Raw genomic sequence first — 27,380 nt, 5'->3', positions numbered from 1 at the left:
GTATTTGAATGAATGAATGAATGCTGGAAAGAGCATGGTATTTAAATTTAAACAGTAAATAATGAACAAACTCCCAGCTGGTATTTTTAGTGATGTGAATTTCAACAATTTACTTCAACAGTGTCTTTAAGACTCAATTTCTTTAAAATAGAATTTATTCCTCATGACATTATCCTATGATGTAAATAAAATGTTTATGAAGGACTTATCACAGACATTCAGATATTGACTGGTCCATCTATACCTTTCCCAAGAAATCCCCTGATATTTTTTTACAGTATGATCAGCTTACATTTGAGCACTACACATTCCATATTTTTGAAGTTAGAGAAAAAAAGTTTAAGAACATCATGAGGGGCTGGGGATATAGCTTAGTTGGTAGAGTACTTGCCTCACAAGCACAAGGCCCTAGGTTCAATCCCTAGCACAAAAACAAAAAACAAAAAACAAAAAGAAAATTATGAATTTTTTCAAGAATTCTTTCACTTTGCTTGATGTTTACTTCTCAAGAAATTTTAGATAACTGCATATGCTTTAAGCAAGCAAGATTTAAATACAATTTTGCCTGCTAAATTGGGACTGTTATTCACTTCATTTTTTAAATCTGAATATCAATATTTTGATTATGATAAAATAAATCTTATTTTAAATGTGAGAAAATGCATGTCAAATTCCACTTTCAGAATATCCCTCAGAAAGTTACACCTATGTTTGGTCATATTTCAGAAATACTTTACATGAAAAATACTAATGTACTTTGTGCTTTTCACACTATTGTGATTTTTACATTTGGAATATTTTTCCTATGTACTTAATCCACAATCAAAACCTTTTTCATCCTACCTTCATCCTTTGCATTTTCTGAAATGCTTTCAAAATCAAAAATATTCTAAATATATAACTTTAAAAATGCAGCAAGAAAGTCCTTATTTTGTAGTAACAGAAGGGGTAAATAGGACTAAAGTAAAGCTATTGATTTATGAATTATTTACAAAGTCTCTAAGATTATCTATGACAATTGAACACACTTTAAAAGAATATTAGATAAAACTTTTTTTATTGTGATTTACTTGTGCGTTCAAACTAAATGTTTAGTTATAATTTACTGTTTGATCAAAATTAACAGAATATAATAAACTATATTTCCAACTCAAATTGACAAATCACTTTCCAAAGAAAAATTCTCTCCTTTATATTATCATAATTCTTCTATGGAGTATAGGCAAAGAATAAGTGATGTACCACAGATGGCTATTAAAAGCAATATGGGGATATTTTGAATAAGATGTACATACATAATTTTAAAACAAATATTAGGGTTATTTTCTCTGAAGTGTTAGCTTGCAAATGAAAAGAATCAGCCCAAGTCCACATATTGTAATAGCTTTCCTCTTCAAAATTCTACTCTTTCATGTAGACACTTTTTCCATTAATGGTATACAAGTTGGATCATTTGCCCGTTTATTTTGCAGCTAATATTTAGAATGGAAAAAAGAGTTAATATACAAAAAACTGAAAATAAGACATCTTTTAAGATCTGAAAAATACATCCATATTAATTCACTTGATATAGAGGGAGGAAACTCAAGATTCTAATGAAGATTTAAAGTGAACACATCCTGAAATACTGTTCTTCACCATCATCCCATTAAGGTAAATTATTAGTTTTACATTAAAAATAAATACTTTCATAGATTATCACATTTTAAACTGCTGTTTTTATGTCTTGAGATAAAGTTTCTTTAATTATAACTTAAATTTTGTATTTTACCTGTAAGGGATAACAACTGATACTTATTTCTTTTCATATTAAATATCAACTAATGTCTTAAAAAAGAGTGAACCATACTTGTAACAAATCAACAATATACAAAACTGAACAAAAATTGGAAGAAAAGATGCTCACAATAGAAATGAAATACTTTATTTAAATATAATTGCAGAAACATATGTCAATAAAATCTGAAGTGGTCCTTTAAGAAATAATGTGTGAAAGAAGCCTCATTTAGTGTGGGGATGGGGAAATAGGGAGACAGGGATGGAGGCAGAGAGAAATGAGGGTAGAAAGGAGAGAGAAAGGAAAGCAGAAATGGCTGCTGTGTGGGTCAGCAGGAAGAGAATAAGCAGAAACCAAAAGATCTGGGAGACAAAAAGAATCAGGTGGATTTATAGAGTAATATTTATTAGAAACATCCTGTGTGGGAGTGGTGACATAAATACTTTCAAATCACCAGAAGTAATAACTTCTAAATTCTATAGTATAAATATTTAACTTAAAAAGCCTGCAAAATTAATTTTAAACTTATAGCAGAAAAACAAACTGCAATGCCAATCTCATTAAGACTGTCATCTTGGTGTAACTTCTAAAAGGCTTCACTCAGCAAGATTCCTTTTTGACACTGATGCTCCATTTACTGAATCCTGAGACAGTTATTCCTTTTTTAACCAATTAATTAGAATGATCCTTTCTGACAGGAGCTGTCACTGTGCTGGTTTGAAAAAGAATGATGTGGTGTTAATGTCTAGCCTTGACCTCTCCCACCCTTTCTGTTACCTCCACAGAATTATCTGTGATAACTCATGTTTCTTTTTTTTTTAAACTTCTTCAGTTATTATTGGTAAACTTTGAAACATTATAAATTTAACAAGCATAATAATATATTCCAAACCTGGAAGCCATAACAATTCCTAAGTTAAATCCCATTATGATAATTACTACTTGAAAACTAGTCAAAAGAAAACATTTCAAAACCTTGCTCAAAAATTAAGATTTTCCCACACAAAGAACTGTATATGATATTATTATAAACTAATAAATGTGTTCTCAAACTAGTCCGTATACAGAAATCTATAAATTCTTGATACACAAGGTCACTGTAAAAGAAGGTCTTCTATGTAGTTAAATAAAGATAAAAATTCTCTTTCTAGGTGCAGTGGTGCACACCTATAATTCCAGCAGCTTGGAGGCTGAGGCAAGAGGATTGAGAATTCAAAGCCAGCCTCAGCAATGGTGAGGCTCTAAGCAACTCAGTGAAGCCCTGTCTCTAAATAAAATTAAAAAAATAGGACTGGGGATGTTGTTCGGTGCTCCAGTACCCATGAGTTTAATCTCTGGTACCAAAAAAAGACAAAAAAAATGATAATTCTCTTTATAGATACACATTATCAAAATAAAAGTTATGATACCTGTATGCATTATCTATATTTTAAAGTCAATAAGTCTCTAAAGCAATGCTTCTTAATTTCCTTAATTTCAGAAAACTCTGATTCTCTCCCCAATTTTATCTCAAGGGCACCATATGCTTTCCCCACTTATTCACCCCATCTTTGTAACTTTGAATTGGAGAAACCAAATTAATAACCTACCTTGAGGAAAGTATGTCTTAGGGAATTCCCTACATTTAAAGCTGATGCTATTGGAGGGTTTGTGGCTCATGGCAGAGTGCTCTCTTGGCACACATGAGGCCCTGGGTTTGATCCTCAGCACCACATAAAAATAAATCAATAAAATAATGGTATTGTGTCCACCTACAACTGAGAAGAAATTTTTTAAAAGCTGATGCTTTGTAGGAAATTTCTATACAAAAATCCTTCCAAATTTTCCTTGGATCACCCTGAAAAATATCACATAAGTTAAAATAAATTCTTCTAGATAAATTAGAGATAAATGGAGCAATAATTTATGTCATCAGTGAGTTCAGGCCCTCTATAGCTTTTTCAGAAGAGGGGTCTGGAATACAACAGGCAGTCCTATGTTTGGTGAATGAATAAAGTCAGAACACAACTTCTAAGATGCCTCTTTCACTGACAAGGAGTTACTTTCCCAAAGAATTATAAAATTTATTGCTCATTTCCCCATTTACAATAGAATTTCCCCACAATTACTTTGTAGAATTTGCTTCACAACTTTTTTATTCTCACTTTAAAGACTCCTTCTGATTAAATATTATGTTATAGTCAGAATGACAAATTACCTGGGACATGTATGAAATTTATTTTGAGGAAAATACCTTTATTGATAAAATATTAGTGAACACATTGAATGAATTACAGGTTAATGGTGTAAAATTTAATGTATAACCTAACTTTCACATAATATGCATCACAAAATCTTTACATAAATAAATATGTTTTCATTAAATACACAAGAAGAACTCAGAAGTGTTCTAAGTGTTTTTCTCTTCTCTCTTCTCCTTCAACAAACTTTCCTATTGCAGCAGTTTAGATCTTGGTATAGCCAATTTTCTTTAAATCAACTATCCATAAAACCAAATATACACTTCTATGTGAATACAAAAGCAGAAACAAAAATCACCACACTCTTTAAAAAACACAAGTTAAATTACAAATTAATATAGAGTCTGGCCAATAGAAGGAATATTTCATCCATAATTGTATTAACAGAGGTATATTTCATTTTGGCCTTTTACAACTACATAGCTGCACAAAATAATTAATAAATAGAAATTTCTATTTTTAGCAATCTAATAATTTGACCTTCATTAATTTTTTAACTGACTGAACATCATTTTCTCTGTTTTTGGTGCAGAGGATTGAACCAAAAGCCTTGGGCATGCATATGGACTGTACAGTCCTAAGTTACCTACCTGGTACCTGACTGTGCACATTAAAAAAAAACAAGTATACCATAATTTATCAAATTATTTTCCCAGTATATGACACTTATGTTACAAACACTTTTGGAAAAAACTACTACTGAAGACAGAAATGTTTTTATAGTCCTTGGCACATCTTGCTAGAATGTTTTTGAAAGCTGTGCCACCAGTTTCACTGAGAATATTAGCCTAGTGAACTCTAACTAGAAAGAATATCACTGGGGTACCCTCTTTTCCCTTGCTGACCAAAAACAAGAAAGGGGTGTGCTTCTGTAGTATGCATTTCTTTAATGACCACAAAAGCTTGTTTGTTGTGTGAATTCCTTCCTTTGGAAACTGTCCTTTTCCACTTGTCTCCATGTTCCACTCACTGCTCTCATCAGAACTGCTCCACTGTCTACCATCTTTTGTTGTGAAACATTTTGCATAATTACCCTACCCCTTTTAATGTTAAATATATATCTTCTGAATTAAGTCTTTTAGTTTGCAAACTTCTTCACTCAGATCTTCAACATTACTAACAAGTTCTTCACAAACTGAAGTAAAATTCTTGGGAGAAGCCAATTCCAGGACTAGCTGTTTATATTATCAAAAGTCACTATTTAATTAATAGAAACAACTTTTTTCAACTTTATATACATAATGGTCACACAAAATGTATAAACACTAAATTATATAATTGAGAAGTTTTGTTTTTTTTTTCTTTTAGGATAAATCCTGACACCATAAGTCAGTAATTTTATATATATAGTAATTTTATATACATAATTCAGTAATTTTGTATAAATAGTAGAATCAGCTTGCTAAATGTATTTCCTAAATATAGGTACAGATAACATGGAAATTAATATAATATTTGAATAAATGATTCCCATATTAATATTACATAAGATCATAGGAGAACAAATTCATTTAAAAATTTTCATTCAAACTAACAGCTAAAACAACTGCGAATAACTAAAAAATAAGTTTGTTTTTTAGGTCACTTATTTTCTCACTAAAACTTCCTTCACTAAAACAACTTTATATTGGTAACAGTTTTTAATAGCACTCAACACACTGTTTTGTTTCAACCTTTATTTGGGTCTCCTGTCACTTTTTATTTTACACAATTAAATCCCCTTTAAAAACAATTGGGAAGTTCATTAGAGGGATTGGTTTAATTTTTGGTCTTATTCATTTTCCTTTGCTTGTGGGTGAGAACACAGAATTTTTCAACTAATTATATGCAAAGGAATAATATTAAATTAATTTACTTAATTTGATATTACATTGAACAACTGATATTTTACTAGATCAGTACTTTTTACTGAATTATCATGAACTTAATTGGAGTGTTCTTCAGCATTCACTTTTTCACTTAATAATTTTAGTAGAATACCTCATGAAGATTTACAGGTAATTTCATAATGATATTCTGAACATCTCTTATTAAATGGCCACACTGTTTATTTAATTTCAGCAGAAAGTTGAGGAACCCATCAGCACTAAAGAAAGGAAGAAAATAAATAGAAATCACTTAAGAGCAATTTACATCCTTCTACTGGGCTAGATACAAAATCTAGTTATAAAATTAATAGATCCTTTAAAAATGTTTATAAATTAGGTAATATGTATTAGGAACTGAATTAGATCTTGAACTATAACAATTAAAAAAATGTGAAAAATAAGTTTTAAATCTTAAGAATCTCATATTTCATGATGAATGTGAACACACAACTGTAATATTTTTACCTGAAGGGACACATGAAAAAGAAAGATAAAAGAACCAATACTTGAATATCTCCTATATGAAGAGACCACGAGTTATTTTTACATATATTATTTTTTCCAATCCTCACCAACAGCTAATGTTAATACTAGTTTGTAAGCGAGATCTATAACTGAGTTATTAAAGCATTTTAAACAAGAAAGTATAAAATCAGGCTTCTGTAGAAGAAAGTTTATTAGGAGAGTGATGTGGCTTAGAGTAACACAAACACTAAAGTAGAGAGAATCACTGGGAGACTAATAGAAAGATGCATCAAAGAGATGATGAAGCTTAAACTAAGGATCTGGCAGTCTCATTGGAAGCAGGAGATGGAGTGGTAGTTTAAGAAATTTCTAGGACAAAAAACTGAAAATCTCATGATAGATTGCATGCAACATAATAGGAAGAATCTGGAATGATTCTCAGTTATTTGCTTTCCATTAAAATTGGTGCCAAGCAGAGAACTGAGTTTAAGGATGGGTTGTGGGGAGCATAGGGGATGGAGAGAAAGCACCATGGCATAATAATTAAGAGCAGAGACTCTTGCATCAAGACTCAAGTTCAGTTTGGAATCAGCTTCCACTCTTACTTTCTTTATGATCCTGATCAAGCCTAATCTTGAGCCAAGTGTTTCCATTTCTCTAGAATGGTGACAAAAGGATTTTCAGAAGGACTGCAGGAGGCAATATAAAGCATTTTGTCTTCCAAACAGCTGGCATTCAAGCAAACTTAATTATGATAATAACTGCAATTAGTATGAGAGGCAGGTGGCAACCACTAGTAAGCAGTAGATAATGCAGGTCTTATAAGAATATTTATTCTGAGGTCTACAGACTCTTGAGTTTACATACAATTCAGAGGTTCAGTGAGTTCCATGGGGAAAAAAATACATTTTTTTCACTAACCATTAACTGTAATTCAGCCTTTTTTGTGAACATAATAACAAATCACAAGAGTAATTAGAGGTACTGGGGAGATAGCTCAGCTGGTAGACTGCTTGCATTGCAAGCACAAGTCCCTGAATTCGATCCCCAGCACCCCCCCAAAAAAGAGTGATTTTCCCTTAAGAATGAGAAGAAGACAAGAATGCCCATTATTTACCTTTCTTATTCAACAAAATATTGAAAGTTCTGTCCAGTGTAATAAAGCAAGAAAAAGAAATAAAAGGCACAAAGATTAGACAGAAAGAAATTATCAGATTGCTCTGCAGACCACACTATTTCTATAGAAAATCACAAAGAACCTAGGACAAAAACCTCCTAGAACTAGTAAGTGATTTCAGCAAAGCTGAAATATTCTCAGAAGATAGAATTGAATTGCATGTGGAAACAAATAAAAAGTCAATACCACTAACAATGCCCTAAAGATAATGAAAGGCTTCAATTCTGTGTATAGTTAGATTTATGCAATAAAAATTACAAAATGCTGATTAGAAGAAAACCTTGAACTTGTATGTTCATGAATTTACTAGACAGCATAGTTAAGAAGTCAATTTTGCAAAGAATTAGTGTTATTGCTATAAAAATGTCAGAAAAGATTTTTTTAGACATAGAATTGCTTAATTTAAATTATATATGAAAAGATAAATGTTCCAGGATAGCCAAGAAAATTCTGGGAAGGAATAAAATGATAGGAATAATTTTTCCTGATGCTAAGTCTGTCTGTATACATTTAGAATAATCATGACAGTATGGTAAAAATTGAACATCACTAACTGGAAAATCTGAAATCTCAATCAAATTTCTGAGCTCTTCAGATTTTTGGATAGTAATGTTCAACAGGTAGCATCTATAGAAATTTCCCAAATGCAAAAATGCTTCAAGAAATCTGTACTATTTCTGATCCCAAGCATTTCAGATAAGGGTAGAGAGTCAATGTGTACTTACAGAGGGACAGACACCTGAAGAAACTGGAATAGAAAACCCAGAAGACAATGTGCAAATATGTGCAATTAAGTTTTAATAAATAATGAAAACCAATTCTGCAGAAGGAATAACCTTTTTAACAAACAGTCCTGGAACAATTGGACATCCATAGCCACCAAATGAACTTCAGCATGTACCATACAGTCACAAAAATGAACTAAAAATGTATCATGGACTTAAAAAAATTGAGAATCTAATTTTTTTAAACTTGACACTAGCCGCAGGCTCCTCCAATGGGGCAATCCAAGATGGCAGATTAGAGGGGGACGGCATCCCCAGTCACGCCAGAACCCAGGAGTTAACAAGGGGAGGCATTGAGAGACTCAGACCAAAATAGAGCCACGGGTGAGTCTGCACACTGCGTAAAGCTCAGCCTGGGTGGCAGGCCCAGATAGAGGTGACTTATCGGAGCAGGGTAGGGCAGCTAGAGTGTTCCACAGGCAGCCCTGCACACTCCAGTGCTAGGCCCCTCCCACACAGCCAGCTTCTCCAGGTTCTCCAAGCAGGACCCCTACTGAGAGCCTTTCTGATCAGAACAAGCTCCAAGTCCCGGAGCCAGCACGGCATACTCGGGCCCGCAAGTGGCTTCAGGGGCCAGGACAGGGCAGCCAGTGACCTCCCCAAGCAGCCTGGACCCCTGTGGTGGGAGGTGCCTTTCAAGGCTAGCTTCTCAGAACAGACAGCCCAGTGAGAGCTTTTCTACATAGAGACAGCCACAAGTCCCTGAGCCAATGGAGAGCATCGATCTGTAAGCAACCTCTAGGATCAGGGCAGGGCAGCCAGAGACTTCTTGAGGTGGCTCTGCACACTCCGGCCGTAGACTCTTTCCATGGGGCGATCCAAGATGGCGACCTAGAGGGTGACTGCATCTCCAATCACTCCAGAACCCAAGACTCAAGAAGGGGAGGCATTGAGAGATTTGGACAAAAATACAGTCACGGGGTAAGTCTCCCCCACTGGGCGAAACTTGGCATGCGTGGCAGGCACAGATAGGGTTTGCTTACCATAGCAGGGTAGGGCAGCTAGAGTCTTCCCAAGGTAGCCTTCCACATTCTGGCAGTGGGCTCCTCCCACACGGCTAGCTGCATGGTGCAGGCCCACAGTGAGAGCCTTTCCGCACAGAGCCAGCTCCAAGCCCTGGAACCAGTAGGGACTAGGGGCAGCTTTCTTTGGAAGCACTGCATTATCAGGTTCCTCCAAGACTTCAGGCTACTGAAGGCTGGAAGTTGATACACTGGAAATCTACCAGGACACTATAAGCCAATAGAGGAAATCTGCAATATCTCAGATTCCCACTGACATCTGACCATTATGAGAAAACAAGGAAAAAAAATGTCCCAAAAAAACCTAGATACTACATCAATAAAACCAATGTCAGCACAGCAGAAGACATGTCTGAAAGGGAGTTCAGAATATACATAATTTAAAAAATCAGAGAAGAAAATGAGGAGATGAAAGAGCAAATGCAGGCATTGAAGGAGGAGATGAAAGAGCAAATGCAGGCATTAAATGATCGCACCAATCAACAGTTAAAAGACCAAATACGGGAAGCAAGAGATCATTTAAATAAAGAGTTAGAGATACTGAATAAAAAAACAAATTGAAATACTTGAAATGAAAGAAACAATAAACCAAGTTAAAAACTCCATAGAAAGCATAACCAATAGGGTAGAACACCTGGAAGACAGAAACTCAGACATTGAAGACAAATTATTTAATCTTGAAAACAAAGTTAGCCAAACAGAGAAGATGGTAAGAAATCATAAACAGAATCTACAAGAATTATGGGATATCATGAAAAGACCAAATTTGAGAATTATTGGGATTGAGGAGGGCTTAGAGAAACAAACCAAAGCAATGAACAAACTATTCAATGAAATAATATCAGAAAATTTCCCAAATCTGAAGAATGAAATGGAAAACCAAGTACAAGAGGCTTTTAGAACTCCAAATATACAAAATTACAACAGACCCACACCAAGGCACATTATTATGAACATACCTAACATACAAAATAAAGAGAGAATTTTAAATGCCACGAGAGAAAGAATCAAATTACATTTAGAGGGAAACTAATAAGAATATCAGCAGATTTTTCAATCCAGACCCTCAAAGGTAGAAGGGCCTGGAACAACATTTACCAAGCCCTGAAAGAAAATGGATGCCAACCAAGAATCTTATACCCAGCAAAACTTACCTTCAAATTTGACGATGAAATAAGATCCTTCCATGATAAACAAAAGCTAAAGGAATTTACAAAAAGGAAGCCAGCATTACAGAACATTCTCAGCAAAATATTCCATGAGGAAGAGATGGAAAACAACGATGCAAATCTGCAACAGGAGGTGCTAGCCTAAAGGAATAGCCAAATAAAGGAGAAACCAAATCATGTCAAAAATAAATATGAGTCAATTGACTGGGAATACAAATCATATCACAATAATAACCCTGAATGTTAATGGCCTGAATTCATCAATGAAAAGACACAGACTGGCAGATTGGATTAAAAAGAAAGATCCAACAATATGCTGCCTGCAAGAGACTCATCTCATAGAAAGAGACACCCATAGACTAAAGGTGAAAGGATGGGGAAAAACATACCATGCACACGGACACAGCAGAAAAGCTGGAGGTTCCATCCTCATTTCAGATAATGTGGACTTCAAGCCAAAACTAGTCAGAAGGTATAAAGAAGGACATTACATGCTGTGTAAGGGAAGCATAAATCAGCAAGACATAACAATCATAAATATCTATGCCCCGAACATTGGCTCATCCATGTACGTCAAACAAATCCTTCTCAATTCCAGAAATCAAATAGACCACAACACAATAATACTAGACGATTTTAACACACCTCTCTCACCACTGGATAGATCGTCCAAACAAAAATTGAATAAAGAAACCATAGATAACAATAACACAATCAACAATTTAGACTTAACCAACATATATAGAATATACCATCCAACAAAGAACGAATACACTTTCTTCTCAGCAGCACATGGATCCTTCTCTAAAATAGACCATATTTTATGCCACAAAGCTACTGTTAGCAAATACAAGAAGATAGACATACTACCTTCTACTCTATCAGATCATAATGGATTGAAATTAGAAATAAATGACAGAATAAAAAACAGAAACTTCTCCAATATCTGGAGATTAAATAATACATTATTATATGATGAATGGATAGCAGAAGACATCTGGAGGGAAATAAAAAAATTCTTAGAAGTAAATGAGAAAAAAGATACATCATATCAAAATCTCTGGGACACTATGAAAGTAGTATTATAGGAAGATTTAGTACATGGGGCGCATTCAAAAAAAAAGTAGAAATCAACAAATAAACATCTTAACACTGCAGCTCAAAGCCCTAGAAAAAGAAGAGCAGACCAATACCAAAAGTAGTAGAAGACAGGAAATAGTTAAAATCAGAGCCGAAATCAATGAAATTTTTGAAACAAAAGAAACAATTGGAAAAATTAACAAAATAAATAGTTGGTTCTTTGAAAAAATAAATAAAATTGATAAACCCTTAGCCACACTAACAAAGAGAAAGAGGGAAAAAACTCAAATTATTAGAAGTTGGAATGAACAAGGAAACATCACAACAGACACGACTGAAATATAAAACATAATTAGAAGCTATTTTGAAAATCTATACTCCAACAAAACAGAAAACCTCGAAGACATCAACAAGTTTCTAGAGACATGAATTACATAAACTGAACGGGGAGGACATACACAACTTAAATAAACCAATTTCAAGCAATGAAATAGAAGAGGTCATCAAAAGCCTACCAACAAAGAAAAGTCCAGGACCAGATGGGTTCTCAGCTGAGTTCTACAAAACCTTTAAAGAAGACCTCATTCCAATACTCCTCAAAGTATTCCATGAAATAGAAGAGGAGGGAACCCTCCCAAACTCATTCTATGAAGCCAATATCACCCTGATACCTAAACCAGACAGAGACACATGGAGAAAAGAAAATTTCAGACCAATATCCTTAATGAACATTGATGCAAAAACTCTCAACAAAATTTTAGCAAATTGCATACAAATATATATTAAAAAGATAGTGCACCACGATCAAGTGGGTTTTATCCCAGGGATGCAAGGTTGGTTCAACATCTAGAAATCAATAAATGTCATTCACCATATCAACAGACTTAAAGTTAAGAATCACATGATTATTTCAATAGATGCAGAAAAAGCATTTGATAAAATACAGCACCCCTTCATGCTCAAAACACTAGAAAAAATTGGGGTAGTGGGAACATTCCTTAACATTATAAAGGCCATCTACGCTAAGCCCATGGCAAATATCATTCTAAATGGTGAAAAACTGAAAGCAGTCCCCCTAAAAACTGGAACAAGACAGGGATGCCCTCTTTTACCACTTCTATTCAACATCATCCTTGAGACTCTAGCCAGAACAATTAGGCAAACAAGGAAATTAAAGTCATACAAATTGGAAAAGAAGAACTCAAACTATCCCTGTTTGCTGATGACATGATTATATATTTAGAGGAACCTGGAAATTGCACCAAAAACTTTTAGAACTCATAAGTGAATTCAGTAAAGTAGTGAGATATAAGATCAATGCACATAAATCCAATGCATTTTTGTACATAAGTGATGAATCCTTAGAAAGAGAAGTTAGGAAAACTACCCCATTCACAGTAGCATCAAAAAAAATAAAATACTTGGGAATCAATCTCACAAAAGAGGTGAAAGACCTCTACAATGAGAACTACAGAACACTAAAGAAAGAAAGTAAAGAAAACCTTAGAAGATGGAAAGATCTCCCATGTTCCTGGATAGGCAGAATTAATATTGTCAAAATGGCCATACTACCTAAAGTGCTATACAGATTCAATGCAATTCCAATTAAAATCCCAATGATGTACCCTGCAGAAATAGAGCAAGCAATTATGAAAATCATCTGGAAGAATAAAAAACCTAGAATAGCTAAAGCAATCCTAAGTACCAAGAACGAAGCAAGGGGTATTACAATACCAAATCTTCAACTCTACTACAAAGCAATAGTAACAAAAACGGCATGGTATTGGTACCAAAATAGACAGGTGGATCAATGGTACAGAATAGAGGACATGGACACAACCCAAATAAATACAATTTTCTCATACTAGACAAAGGGTTCAAAAATATGCAATGGAGAAAAGATAGACTTTTCTACAAATGGTGCTGGGAAAACTGGAAAACCATATGCAGCAGAATGAAATTAAACCCCTATCTCTCACCCTACACAAAACTCAACTCAAAGTGGATCAAGGACCTTGGAATCAGACCAGAGACCCTGCATCTTATAGAAGAAAAAGTAGGTCCAAATCTTCAACTCGCTGGCTTAGGATCAGACTTCCTTAACAGGACTCCCATAGCACAAGAAATAAAAGCAAGAATCAACAACTGGAATAGATTCACACTAAAAAGCTTTCTCTCAGCAAAGGAAACTATCAGCAATGTGAAGAGAGAGCCTACAGAGTGGGAGAATATCTTTTCCAACCATACTTTAGATAGAGTGCTAATTTCCAGAATCTATAAAGAACTCAAAAAACTCTACACCAGGAATACAAATAATCCAATCAACAAATGGGCTAAGGAAATGAACACACACTTCCCAGAAGAAGATGTACAGTAATCAACAGATATATGAAAAAATGTTCAACATCCCTAGTAATAAGGGAAATGCAAATGAAAACTACCCTAAGATTTCCTCTCACCCCAATTAGAATGGCAATTATCAAGAACACAAGCAACAATAGGTTTTCGCGAGGATGTGGTGATAAAGGAACACTCATACATTGCTGGTGGGGTTGCAAATTTGTGCAGCCACTCTGGAAAGCAGTATGGACATTCCTCAGAAAGCTTGGAATGGAACCACCATTTGACCCAGCTATCCCACTCCTTGGCCTATACCCAAAGGACTTAAAATCAGCATACTACAGAGATACAGCCACATCAATGTTCATTACTGCTCAACTCACAATAGCCAGATTGTGGAACCAACTTAGATTCCTATCAGTTGATGATTGGATAAAGAAACTGTGGCATATATATACAGTGGAATATTACTCTGCCATGAAGAATGATAAAATTATGGCATTTGCAGGCAAATGGATGAAATTGGAGAATATCATGCTAAGTGAGATAAGCCAATCTCAAAAAACTGAAGGATGAATGATCTCACTGATAAGTGGATGAGGATATATATTGGGGGTTGGGAGGGGCTAGCATTAGGTTTAGGGTTAGGTTTAGGGTTAGGGATAGGAGTGTGGTAAGAATGAAGGAATGAAGGACTGTATAGAGGGAAAAGAGGGGTGGGAGGGGTGGGGGGAAGGGAAAAATAATGAATCAAACATCATTGCCCTCTGTAAAAGTATGATTACACAAATGGTATGCCTTGACTCCATGTACAAATAGAGAAACAACATGTATCCCATTTGTATACAATAATAATAAAAAAAAATTCACAATGATCCATCACTATGCACCTGTAGAAATGGCTAAAAATAATTAGTGCTTACACCAAATGCTGATGAGTATGTAGAGAAACTGGATCGCTAATATATAGTTGGATAAAAATAAGACAATACTGACATTTTGGAAAAAAGAGGACTAGTTAATAAAAACAAAACAACTAAAGTGTAGCTCCCATGCAACCTTTAAAATGTTCTCCTGAACATTTTACCAAGAGAAATGAAAACTTACTTTAGAAATGAATCTTATTCACAGCAGTTTAATTTGGAACAGTCAGATATTAAAATCTTCTTAAATATCCCTCAAAGGGTAAATGATTAAAATATGGTTAAAATATACTCATCCACAAAAAGGAATAAAGTATTTTACTGATACATGCAACAACATTGAATGAAATTAACAATGATCACAAAAAGTCAATTTCTAAAAGACATTTACTGCATAATTCTATTTATAAAACATTCATGAAATAATATTATAAAGATGAAGAACAAATTATTGTTTGCTAGGTGTTAAAATGGGAAAGGGATGAGTATGGCAATAATGGGGTTGGATAAGGAAGCCAGTAGTACAGGAATATTGTAAGTGTTGACAGTGGGTAAATGAACTATACATGATATAATTACATACTTAAATATACACACACTAATAAATGCATGCATAACTGTTAAGATACAAATAAGCTCTCCAGATTGTCAGGTTTGGATATTATACTACAGGTAAGTAAGATAAGAACATTGGATCAAACGGTGTGAAGAATGCATGGGACCTACCTTTTTATCTTTGAAATATTTGAATCTACAATTATTTTAAAATAAAAAGTTAAAAAAACATTCAATTCTCTATAATTTATTAATAAAATCAAATAGACTTTGGATTATTAGTAATCAGTGTTTAACAACTTTATATTATTGGAAATAAAATTTTTATCTTGATAACATAATATCTCACATAATAAAGGCTAAAAATATATCCAAGATCATATGAGAAATGCTTTCTTATTAAGAGAAAATATTACTACTGTAATTTTTTTGTTTGACATTTAAAATGATTTAAACAGTGTAAGAACTGTACTAGGAAAAGCATGGTATATCTTTTATAGTCTGATTTAACAAGATGCAATAAAAAATAAAACATTAATGTTTCAAAGGGGGTTAAGATGGTACGCTGGTTTGCTTCTTAGTAAAATAACTATAAAAATTGACTTTACAAAGGGTATCGGATTTTTGAACAAAGAATATTTTGAAATCTCTTTTCTTGAGAAAATAATATAATAAAATCAAATGACAGACATTACCAATGTTAAACTAAACAAGAACAGTTGATTCTACATAATATTAATATAAATTGATAAGTTAACTTTACCTGACTTCCAACTTTGCCACTTCAGGTAAGTCTCCAAAATTTCTCTCTTCTACCTCCAGTTCTTTAACAGCAGTCAGAATTTTCTGCTGATCATTACTGGTAATCCCAAGCTAAGTAGAAATAATTTTAAGGTGTCTTTAAGATAATTATACAAGAATAATTTAATCTTCAAAATCATTAAGAGGTTTTCTACTGAAATCTGCATCTTGAAAAACAGACATATTAGAAAATAATATACTAAAATATATGGTTTGCTCATAAATGTGACTGATAAAGCTATCTACACTATTAAAATATTTGTGCAATATATAATAGTTGAGATAGACACTCAAACCCAATTACTAGATTTAAGACATAATAGTCAAAACAACAGAGTACAAGTTGATATAGTATGCTTATTTTGATTTCTGTAATAATCAAAATTAGTGATTCTAATAATAATTTCAGGTTTTCAATCAAAATTAGTGAATATAATAATTTCAAGTTTCTCATGTGTTTAGATAACAAAATTCATTGCTTTTTTACACAGTATTTATCAAAATATCTCTAATATTTCTCACTACTTTTTAATTGTTAGTAATATTAATCATGACTTTGCATTTGTTCTTTTTAGGTATACATGACAGTAGACAATATTTTGACATATTGTACATACATGGAGTATAACTTATCCTAATTAGAATCCCATTCTTGTGGTTGTATATGATTTGGATTCCACTGGTTGTGTATTCATATGTGAACAAAATAATATCCTGACAGCTTTGAGAAAATAACAATAGTGGTACTATTTGGAAGACACATACTTATATCCACATACATTTAAAAGAGCACCTCTTTTTTCTAAGAAGTCTGTTTTGCAAATCTATTTCACATTTGGAAATGAAGTACTGGCTTTAATTGAGATATCATGACCACCTGAAGGAACAAAACCAAAACTTATGTCTTTAAATACTTTTAAAGTAACTCAATACTGTAATCAGATTTTTTAATAAATTTTCATAATCATATTTAATCAAGAACCTAATAAAATATCAATCAGTTTGTAACCATAGAATTACTGAAATAGAAAATAAAAGAAGTTCCAATTTAAAAAAAATTAGTATAACTAGAGTTCTTGAAAATGATACTACCCTTTGCAAATTCATCTTTTTTCATGGTCAAAAGGTGTCTTAAAGTTATATCCCTTTCCTGTAGAAAATGTAAAACAAAACAAAACAAAAAAAAACCTCTATTACCTTTCAATATAAATAGTACAAAGTGAAGTAGTTAAGTGTACATAAGATAGTGAACTGCTGCACTCTTAAACAACTTCCAACTTTCCAGAGGGGATAGATAGAGCACTACACTACTGAGTAGATAATATATACTCACCTCAAAAAGTATAAATATAATTAGTTTTCCAGATTCAAATAACATGATGACTTTCAAATTACAATTTTGCTTACATGACATGAAAACATTTCTATAAAATTGGATAGAAATTATATTTATGCTGAAGATTACTCCAAATAGAAAAATAGTTTCAAAATTTTGAAACAGTTTCAAAATTGTACTATAAAACCCACCTCTAGTCAGGCATGTTGGCATATGCTTCTAATCCCAGTGGCTCAGGAGACTGAGGCAGGAAGAGTTCAAAGCCAACCTCAGCAAAAGTGAGGTGCTAAGCAACTCAGTGAGACCCTGTCTCTAAATAAAATACAAAATAGGGTTGGGGATGTGGCTCAGTGGTTGAGTGTTCCTGAGTTCAATCCCTGGTGCCACCCCAAAAAAGACCCAACTCTAAAACAACTGAACAAAATGTCCATAATCCTAAGGGGGTTCTGTTTTAAGTACTAATTTATTATTTCATAATTCTCATAATATCTCATAATTCTCATCTACTCAAATTCAAAATGTATGCTTAAAGTACCTAGGCAAAGCTTGGCATATGGGTATAATTTAATATTCAAGACAACCTTACATTACCTATTATTGTCTTTAAGGAAAAAAATGTTTAAGTAACATATTTTGGTCAAAAATCAGAGGAAGAATCTTATGTCATCTTTGGTTTAAAATCATGCTTCTACTATTATATACAAGAAGATCAGCAGCTGCAAAAACAAATGGCTTTATTTACAGAGGCATTGGACTGTTGGCAAAAGTTTTTAAATTCAACTAGCTTATACTTTATGTAAATATAATAATAAAATTTGGCGATATTTATTACAATTTTCAGATGGGATGTATTACAAATTATGCAGAAAATGTACAGCATTCATTCATAGGCATCTTTATGAATTAAAATTTAATGTTGTGTTAACCAACAAATAAAGTAATATAAATCTCACCTTCAGTAAGTCTGTCATATGTTCCAGTCCAAGACTATGTAAAAATATTTCCAGATCTCCAAATGCTGTGTATGAACTATACATACTAATAGCAATGTCAACTTCAGAACAGACTATCAAGGTAAAAATAATAAATATTTACTTATATTTCAAAAAATTAGAAAAGTAAGAACAAATTTATATAGAATATATTTGTAAATGTACACTCCAGATTTGATGCTGTATCAAGGATTGAGCAAGTGTTAATTCTTTTCTCATCCACCTGGGTTGGAACAGAATCCAGGCCTTTGTAAATGCTAAGCAAAGAAAACCACTGAGCCATCCTCTCAACTCAAAGCAAGATTTCCTAAGGAATGATATCACAGGATATGGATGATAGCAAAGTGTAGCTCAACTTTCATGAGAATGAAGATACTCACTAACATATATATCTTGTAAAAGATCTGCATGCAAAATTCTCTTTAATTGTGATAAGTAAGAATTAATGAACAACTTTATATGGGGTAGAGAATGGTTTATAATTGCATACTGAACAATAGTGCTCAGGAAAAAATATTTTTAGTTTTTGCTTAAACAATGAGTAATGTGCCTATAATACCCAGAAAGCAAGGGATAATATAGTTTGAATAGTAATGCAGATGGTGACTCCCTTCAAATACATTTTACTAAGTTTACATTTAAAGTCAAAGTTGTTATGATTAATATTGGTACACATAAAAAAACCCTCTAAAATTATGGAGACCAATGAACCTAAAACCCAGATATTTTAAGTGATATTTAAAAATGCTTGTCAAAGTATAAAATATCATATATCTTAAATACATCATTATATTTAGAATAAGTAGTAAAAGCATGAATTTTTAACTTATTTACAGGAATTCTTTTGAACTAAAATATGTTACCCAAATATGTGATCTTTTCCTTTATCAGAATATGCTATCAAGTGTTTACAAATAGTCTCTTCTTTAGTTAGCTCTTGAAGCTTTCCTTCCAATGGATTTAAAGTCAAAGAAAGAAAGTTGAAGATCTGAAAAGTTTCAGAAATTAGCCAAATATAGTAAGTATTTTTATATACTGTTAAGGGCACTTAAAAAGAAATAACATGATTATTTTTCAACTGGAAAATAAAAATTTAGCAAGGTATAAGGGACAGAATATTCATGACCTGTTACTCTGAGAATGACTTTTATAAACCCAAATAAATTCTTCCTTGATATAAAATAAGCAGAAGTGTATAACTAATTCAAAAGAGTAAAATTAGAGTAGCATTTTTAGTAATATATAATACAAAATTAAAATGCCATTTTGATAAGTGACTCAGAAAATCAAGTTAAATGTAGTAACAGAAATACATTGCTAAGAGGGAAAGAAGCAATAAACTTGCTTAAATGTATACAAATCTCAACTATATAACTCAAAGCAATATGGTAAAATTTGTTAGTTTTACAAGCTAATTTCTTACAAAGTCAAGGCTATGTCATGTAATCATTCAAAATATAAGATCAAATTTTATTATAAGAAATGATTTATGATTCAATACAACCTTTGATGCTCATAAATTTATTATATCAAATTCAGTGTCATCTTTCCAAAATTTAATAATGTACTACATTTTAGTTTCCAAATTTGCAATGGTTAGAAGAAATAATGCAAAAAAATGTTTTTGCTTTTCTAGGGATTGAACCCATGGGTGTATAACTACTGAGCCACATCCCCAGTATGTTTTATATTTTATTTAGAGACAAGGTCTCTCTGAATTTCTAAGTGCCTTGATAATCTCCTGGGGCTGACTTTCAACTGGAGATTCTACTGTCTCAGCCTCTGGAGCTGCTGGAATTACAGGCATACACCACCACACCCAGATTTCTTTTTGAAATTTTACAAGACTTTAGTGATTAGTCTCTATTCTAGAATAATTTTGGAAATGTACATATTATTTGGAAAATGATATTGTGTTTATTAGATTGCTCAAAATTTAGTGAAGTTATTTTATGTGCAGTATAAGTGGCATGGTCTGACAGTTGTATGATAGAGCTTGTGGAATTTCACAAACTGTAAAATTCAGAACCTCAGTGTTATGAACTCTTGAACTTAATAATTTTACAATGGTACTGTATTTGACTCATGCTTAGAAAGAACAGGTCACTGATTCACTGATTAAAAGTTTAGTATTCACACCAAAATTTGTATTCATAAAATAATTTGATATGTGGCAAATATTTATCATTCAGCTTTAAAATCTGAATGACAGCAGATCATATACCCAATTATGTTATCACTTTACCACATACCTTGTCATACATATAGGAATAAATGTTGCTTAAAGGATTTAACTTTTAAATTATCTAACATCTAAAACTTTAAATTATACAACAATGTTTTAAGTATGTCTTCAAATGTTGACACTTTACTGTCTCAATACATAAGTTAATTGTTAAAAATCTATACCAGTTTATAATATTAGTGTACTCCAATTTTATAATCAGCAACAGAAGAAGACTCTTATACTTTTATATAACTTATCACACTATAAATGTCTTTGATTTAGTAGATGAAAAATTACTAGAAAAATATCAGGTGGAGAAAAATATATTTATACTTTTAATAGCTGAAAAAACTATTATTACACTTGTGAATTCCAACAAAATAACATAAAATTTCTATATAAGATAATATGATATACCACAGAAAAATTAGTTTAACATATTGATGATACCTCAAGATGTTTGTTTCTTTTTGCAATCTCACTTGGTGTCTTTCCATCTTTGGTTTGTAGCATTTTATTAGCTCCAAGTTCAAGCAACTTCAAAACTACATTTTATGATCTTGACGTGCTGCCCATGGTAAAGCCTATAAGGGGAGGAAAAGAGGATTTCTTAAAGAGAAGGAGTGCACATGAGACAGATAGGAATTGTTTTCAACAGTGTTAATGGCACATTAAAAAAGAGAAAATGGTTAATTTATAGAATGATGCAACCTCTTCATTTAACAATATAAACATATTTCTCATATTGTAATGTAACATACTTCCCATGCTATAATTGTCTGCTCATTTCCTTTGCCCTTTTATTGACTTTGTTATTTGTATTCTTGATGTAAAGTTTTTTGAGTTCTTTTAATGAGTAAGGAATCATTGTACAGAGGAAAAAGATGGGTGGGGGTAGAAAAAATAACAGACTGAGAGAAACATCATTATCCTATGTATATGTATGATTACACAAATGGTGAGACTCTACTTTGTGTACAACCAGAGAAACAACAGTTGTACCCCATTTGTGTACAATGAATCAAAATAAATAAATTTAAAAACCAGAAAACAAGTTAGTATTGAAAGCCAATACTGTAAATCTACCAAACTGCTGTAGTGACATTTGCAACCAAATGTATATATTAAGAAATCAAGGAACATTTTCCCCAAGGCATCTTCTGTTTCTTAAAACAAGCAATAACATTCAACAAGGTAACAAACAAACAGCTATTAGGTCAAAACCTTGGGCATCATTTTAACATGTGCTATCTTATCAATGATAATAAAGGTTATTGAAATTTAAATGTCATAATGTTTTACAAACCCATTATCTCATGTCTGAACAATCTGAAAATAACAAACACCTGTGCTAGAAAAACTGTCTTCTAAATGTAAAAAAACCGATTATTTTTATAAGACACAAAAAAGTTTCAGTGAGCAAGAAAAAAAAAGACCCTCACAAAAAATAGATGTTAATTACACACAATATTTCCAGTTTTATTATTACTCTTAACAAGAAGAATGCCAACTTCATTCAAGATGTGTTTCAAACTATTTTGTGTATTCAATAATCTAGTACAGGCCTGCTTGATTTTAACATATAATACCATTTTTATTGCATTATAAATATAAAAAGAAAATAAATAGTAAGTTCACACCACATCATAAATGTCAAGTCCCAAAAAACTTAATCAAGACCACTTTGTTTTCAGGTCTAAAAATAATTAAGCTAAATTAAGTGAAAACATTTTTCTGTGCAATACTTCCCTTTCCAGTTTGTGGACTTTTAAATACTCAACTACCCACTACAATTTACAAATATTTAAATTTGAATATTTACAAATACTCAAGTTTACAAAATATTCCACTATCTACTAAAATTTACAGAAGAAGACAGTAAAAACAAAATACTCAGATATAGGCAATTTGACACAAATATGTGTTTTGCAACAATTAGAAAAGTCATGCTGTTTAAGTGTTTTGTGTTGAAATCTCCTAAATATAGGTAAAAATGATGGAAAATGTAAGTACATTCTACTGCCAGATACTGTTTCGATTAAATTATTTGTAAATATTCTCATCACATTTCTGTTACATTCAAAGGCACTTACATATTTTAGCACACAGTTTCTGTTCTGTTCAAATAACTTCTACCCCTGAGTTACAAGAATTGTTTAGACAGTATTTAAAAACAATTAACATGGGGCTTGGTATACAGAAAATATTCAACTAAAATTTAACTTAAAAACAAAAAACATAACCCCCTCAAAGAAAAATTCTAAAGCCAAAATAAATAAACCAGTAAATTGCCATATTGGCTTGAAACAGTACACTGCGCTAAGTATCTTCTACAGAAAGATCTAAGAAAAACAAAAGATATGATTTGTGTTCTAGATAGTTATACTTAAAAATAGATTACAAGTTGCCAGCTTTTTACTATTAGTCCCAAAGGGGGGACAATGAAAGTAATAAAAGAAAATACTATTAAAAGAACAAGCTAGATTCCTATGTACTAATTATGGAAAGTCTATCATGAAATAATAAATTAATGTTATTTCCAATGAGATTTTAAATAAAATTTGAAAGAAAAGCTCCATGGAAAACAAACAACAGAGCTGACACAGACAAAATAATTATGAACAAATAAATAATTCAAAAACGTCCAAAATATTGAATTTTTTTCTAGTAATAAATAGTAAGTTAGAACAAAACTCAGACCAAAAATTTAAAGCATATAAAAGAACTGAATGAAAACAAATTTCAATTTCTTAAAAACTATAGAACTAAGATACCAAGGAAGCAAAATCTAGATAGCAAAAAGTCAGAGACATAAAGTGTGCATTCACCTTTGTTTTTTCCCTAATGGCATGTACCAGTTCAGAAGGGAAAATGAGCCACATTTTGGTGTGGCCTATATATCAGGGGGTACAAAACTGACAGCCCTGGGCCTACATAAGGTATAGAGCTTGATAAGCTATACTTAAGACAAATTCAGCTGAGACTCAAAGGGCTATATCTTCAGGTTAAGGATAAAACAGAAATAATCCAGCTCTTAATGTTGTATACTCCAAAATGGCCGAGAACCACAATCCCTAATATAAGTTTACACGAGTCATGGACCCACAGTACTCAAAGCATGTTTTTAAAATATATAAAATTCTCACTAATGGAACTGCCTAGAACTCATAATTAGTCCTCCATTCAGATTTTAAACCTAATGACTAGCACCTAGGCATGAATGAGAAGCATCATACACATTACTAACAGAAATAAACTTACAGAAATTGGAAGTGCTCCATCTAGATGATATGTTTATCATATTAAAGAAAAATTGGGGGGTACTGGGGAATTGAATGAAGGGGCACTCCACCACTGAGTCACATCCCAGTCCTAGTTTGTATTTTATTTAGAGACAGGGTCTCACTGAGTTGATTAGTTCCTTGCCATTGCTGAGGCTGACTTTGAAGTGATCCTCCTGTCTCAACCTACTGTCTCAGCTGTTGAATACGCACCATCCAAACTGGCTAAAGAAATTTTAAACTAAACCTTAAAAATATTTTCAGGGAAAAATGAGTTATAAAGTGATACCACAATTATAAAAAGAAGAAAACAAGTTCTACAAATTAAAAAGTAACTCAGATTTTTGATTCAATTGGTGAACTTAATAACAAATTAGGTGTGAGTTACAAAACTAAATGTATTATTCAAAACTGATCTAACTGAATAAATTGTATGTATTTCATGTATTTAAGTTATACCCAATTTTGAAAACTATTATAGAATTTTTTCAGTACCATTTCAGACAGATTTCTAATAAATTAAGTATAGGAAATGTATCAGTTTCCTGTTAATTAATTTTCATTTTTCTAATTCTTCTACTTACTGCCTTTTAGTACAAATGGAACCAAGTGATTTGAATCAAGTAATTTATTTTCACTATAAGATCTACAAACCCCTTGAATTGTCCTTTGTTCCAAAAACAAGTAAATCCTTTTCTTTTATTTACCTTATTTTATCTACAAACTAAGACCCTGTCTTTTGAACTTTTCTCACAGAATGAGTAGTTTCCATGCTACTTTTACATATCAGAACTGGGACTTCACTCCCTAGTTTAGAAATTGACCACTAAGACTGCTATTACTTTCACTTTACGAGAAAAAACTATAGGTCTCATTTTAGTTTTAAAAAAAGTTAGTGTTCAATGTCTTTTGCAACTAGTAAGTATGTGGACATGTAGCTTTCATGTAAACTATGAGCTGTATGGTCAAATCTTCACTTGTGCTATTTTTCTGGAAAGGTTATTTTTCTCAGTAAAAGAGTTGCTCAACAGAAGTGAATGTCTACACAATGAAAGGAAACTCATCTAAAGAGGTGTTTTTCTCCCTGATATCTGAATAGTGGTTCCCTAATGCATCTGTTGGCACATTTTACATAAAACTTAGTAAAAATATAATTTGTCTATACAATTCCCCTAATTTCACTGTATTCTTGAGCCCTGAGATGTTTTTGTCCCGTTTCATATTGATGTATGTTATCCCTATCCCACTGTTTATTCACTTAATGCTATCCTCATAAAATCTGCAGGTTAAAAATCACTATTTGCTATGAGATATTTTCTTTTCAGGACTATGAAAAAACATAATTCAGTAATTGTATTGATTCAAGTTATGAACATTAAAGAAGACAAAGAAGCTGAAAGTTTACCTCTGAAGTTTTTTCTCATATCTGTTAATTAGACAGTTTTTTAATGATGCTGTAAAATTATGTATTTTATTTGATTACATACCAGTCTAAATCTTGTGCTGCTTCAAATTCACTAGCTTTTCTTGGGTTTTCAGCTTTAAAATTGCCTTACAGTATGATTGCTTTACAGATTTTATCATGAGATACTAATCATGTTATTTTAATTCAAGTACAATATTTTTCCAGATATATCCTATGTATCTGAAAGATCCCATATACTTCTTGAGAGGAAAAATAATCTAATGCCTATGATAATGGCTTGCTTAACTTCACATTCAGAATTTAGAAGATGGTAAGTGAGTGAGATGGTAAAGACTTGACTACCTATAATATCTTGGTGAAGTAGCAAAATAAATTTTAAAAACTGAGGTACAAGAATAGAAACTAATTTTCATTGAACCCAGAGAGGCATGTCATACCTTATGCTACTTCAAAATGTATAAGTCATAATCACAGCACTTCTGGAAGTGTACTTCAGCTAGTGTCAAGAAGTGCATGCCCCGATTTTAAGGTGCAACTGGATTCAAAATTTATACCTCATTAGGGATATCATAAATGACAGAATTACAATTCCTGTGAATTGATGTGCTAACATTATATAGATAGAATTTTTTCCAGTTATTTTTAATCTTTAGTTCCTTAAATATTGATTGTCTACTGTATAAATCTTGGCCTTTTTCATACTAAATCAGGATTTCTCAACTATGTCATTTTGGGTTTTTTATTCTTTGGAGGGCTGTCCCACACACTATAGAAGATATAACAGCCCCTTTGACCTAATCCACTAAATACTCATAATGTCTTAAAGGTATGACAATCAAAAATCCTTTTAGACATTACCAAATCACCCCTGGGCAGCAGAACAGACTGCCCTTGAAATCATTCCAATTAGAAAAAAATCTTTTTCATCTGGGAATTATCTAAAGATGTATAAAGTATTCATTTTTAATATTATAGATATTTCAACAGATGCAAGATACATTTATTGTTTTTTCTATGTATAATTAATTGCTAAATTCTTAGGCAAATAGAAACCTTTGAATATGTTTTCATACTATTTGTGTAAAAGTTCTTACACAAAGTACTTAATAGGTTTTACTTCTCTAGCTCGACCATTATATTCTTTTGAGTGTATTCAAAGAAAATCATTGTTTGATGTACTCTTTTCCTTTTCTGTTCAAATGTGTATAATATTCATCTTAAAAGTAAAAGTTGAAAGGTCAACTTCTCTTGGTACTCCTATATAATGGGATCTAGTGAAAGACCCTAAGACCCCCTGTCCAAGGAAGAACTCACGTAATCACTGGCTGCAAAAGCAAGAGGCAGTTTATTGTTATGTTACACAGGCGCCTGTGGGTGCTCAGCAAAACGTCAGCCAGAGCTTCGGTGAACTGGCACACCGGGCTTTGGGGCACAGGTTTTTTATAGGGTAAAGGAGCAGGTTTTGCGCACGGTAGGCAACAGGTTTCTTATTGGTTATTTTGAATCCAGCATTTAGAAATCCTTGGAAAAGCCATAATTTTACTTTAACTGGAGAGGGGGAAATGAAAGATAGAGACACAGGTTTTCCCAAGTTGCCCGCAGCACGGGTCGTAAAAATGGTAAAGAATGTATAAACACAGACTTCTCTCATCTTATCTGTGAAGTCCAGGGGAGCTGACCCGAGAAGGAACCTTACTAAGGATAACCCTCCGGGGCAGGGGTCAGAGCGGCTCAGAACTTAAGATAACATGCTTCACAAGCCATAATTTTACTTTGTCATTTACAGTCCTTTGTTATCTCATCCTATTTACTCTGTCCTTGGTCAGGAATCTGGTATCAGAAGTTTTACAGGACAGTTTTATAGTTCCTGCTTATCAGCTCCTGTTAGTTCAGACATGCTCTGACTTTCCCAATTA

At 32.5% G+C, this 27,380-nt stretch overlaps 1 protein-coding gene across 1 annotated transcript; it reads right to left on the bottom strand.

Moving 5' to 3' along the window:
- Window positions 1-1,409: 1,409 nt before the first annotated feature.
- Window positions 1,410-21,270, bottom strand: LOC124973107 (ankyrin repeat, SAM and basic leucine zipper domain-containing protein 1-like). The gene is made up of 8 exons (XM_047537265.1): window positions 21,208-21,270; window positions 19,394-19,518; window positions 18,492-18,567; window positions 17,294-17,352; window positions 16,165-16,272; window positions 5,998-6,103; window positions 5,081-5,192; window positions 1,410-1,474 (listed from the first exon to the last, which is right to left on the bottom strand). Exons 1-8 carry the CDS (start codon window positions 21,268-21,270, stop codon window positions 1,410-1,412), a joined length of 714 nt encoding a protein of 237 aa, XP_047393221.1.
- Window positions 21,271-27,380: the final 6,110 nt, after the last annotated feature.

This window comes from Sciurus carolinensis, assembly GCF_902686445.1.
Source record: "Sciurus carolinensis chromosome 14 unlocalized genomic scaffold, mSciCar1.2 SUPER_6_x, whole genome shotgun sequence".
NCBI classification, from domain to species: domain Eukaryota; kingdom Metazoa; phylum Chordata; class Mammalia; order Rodentia; family Sciuridae; genus Sciurus; species Sciurus carolinensis.
This window is presented reverse-complemented; position numbering and strand designations above follow the sequence as displayed.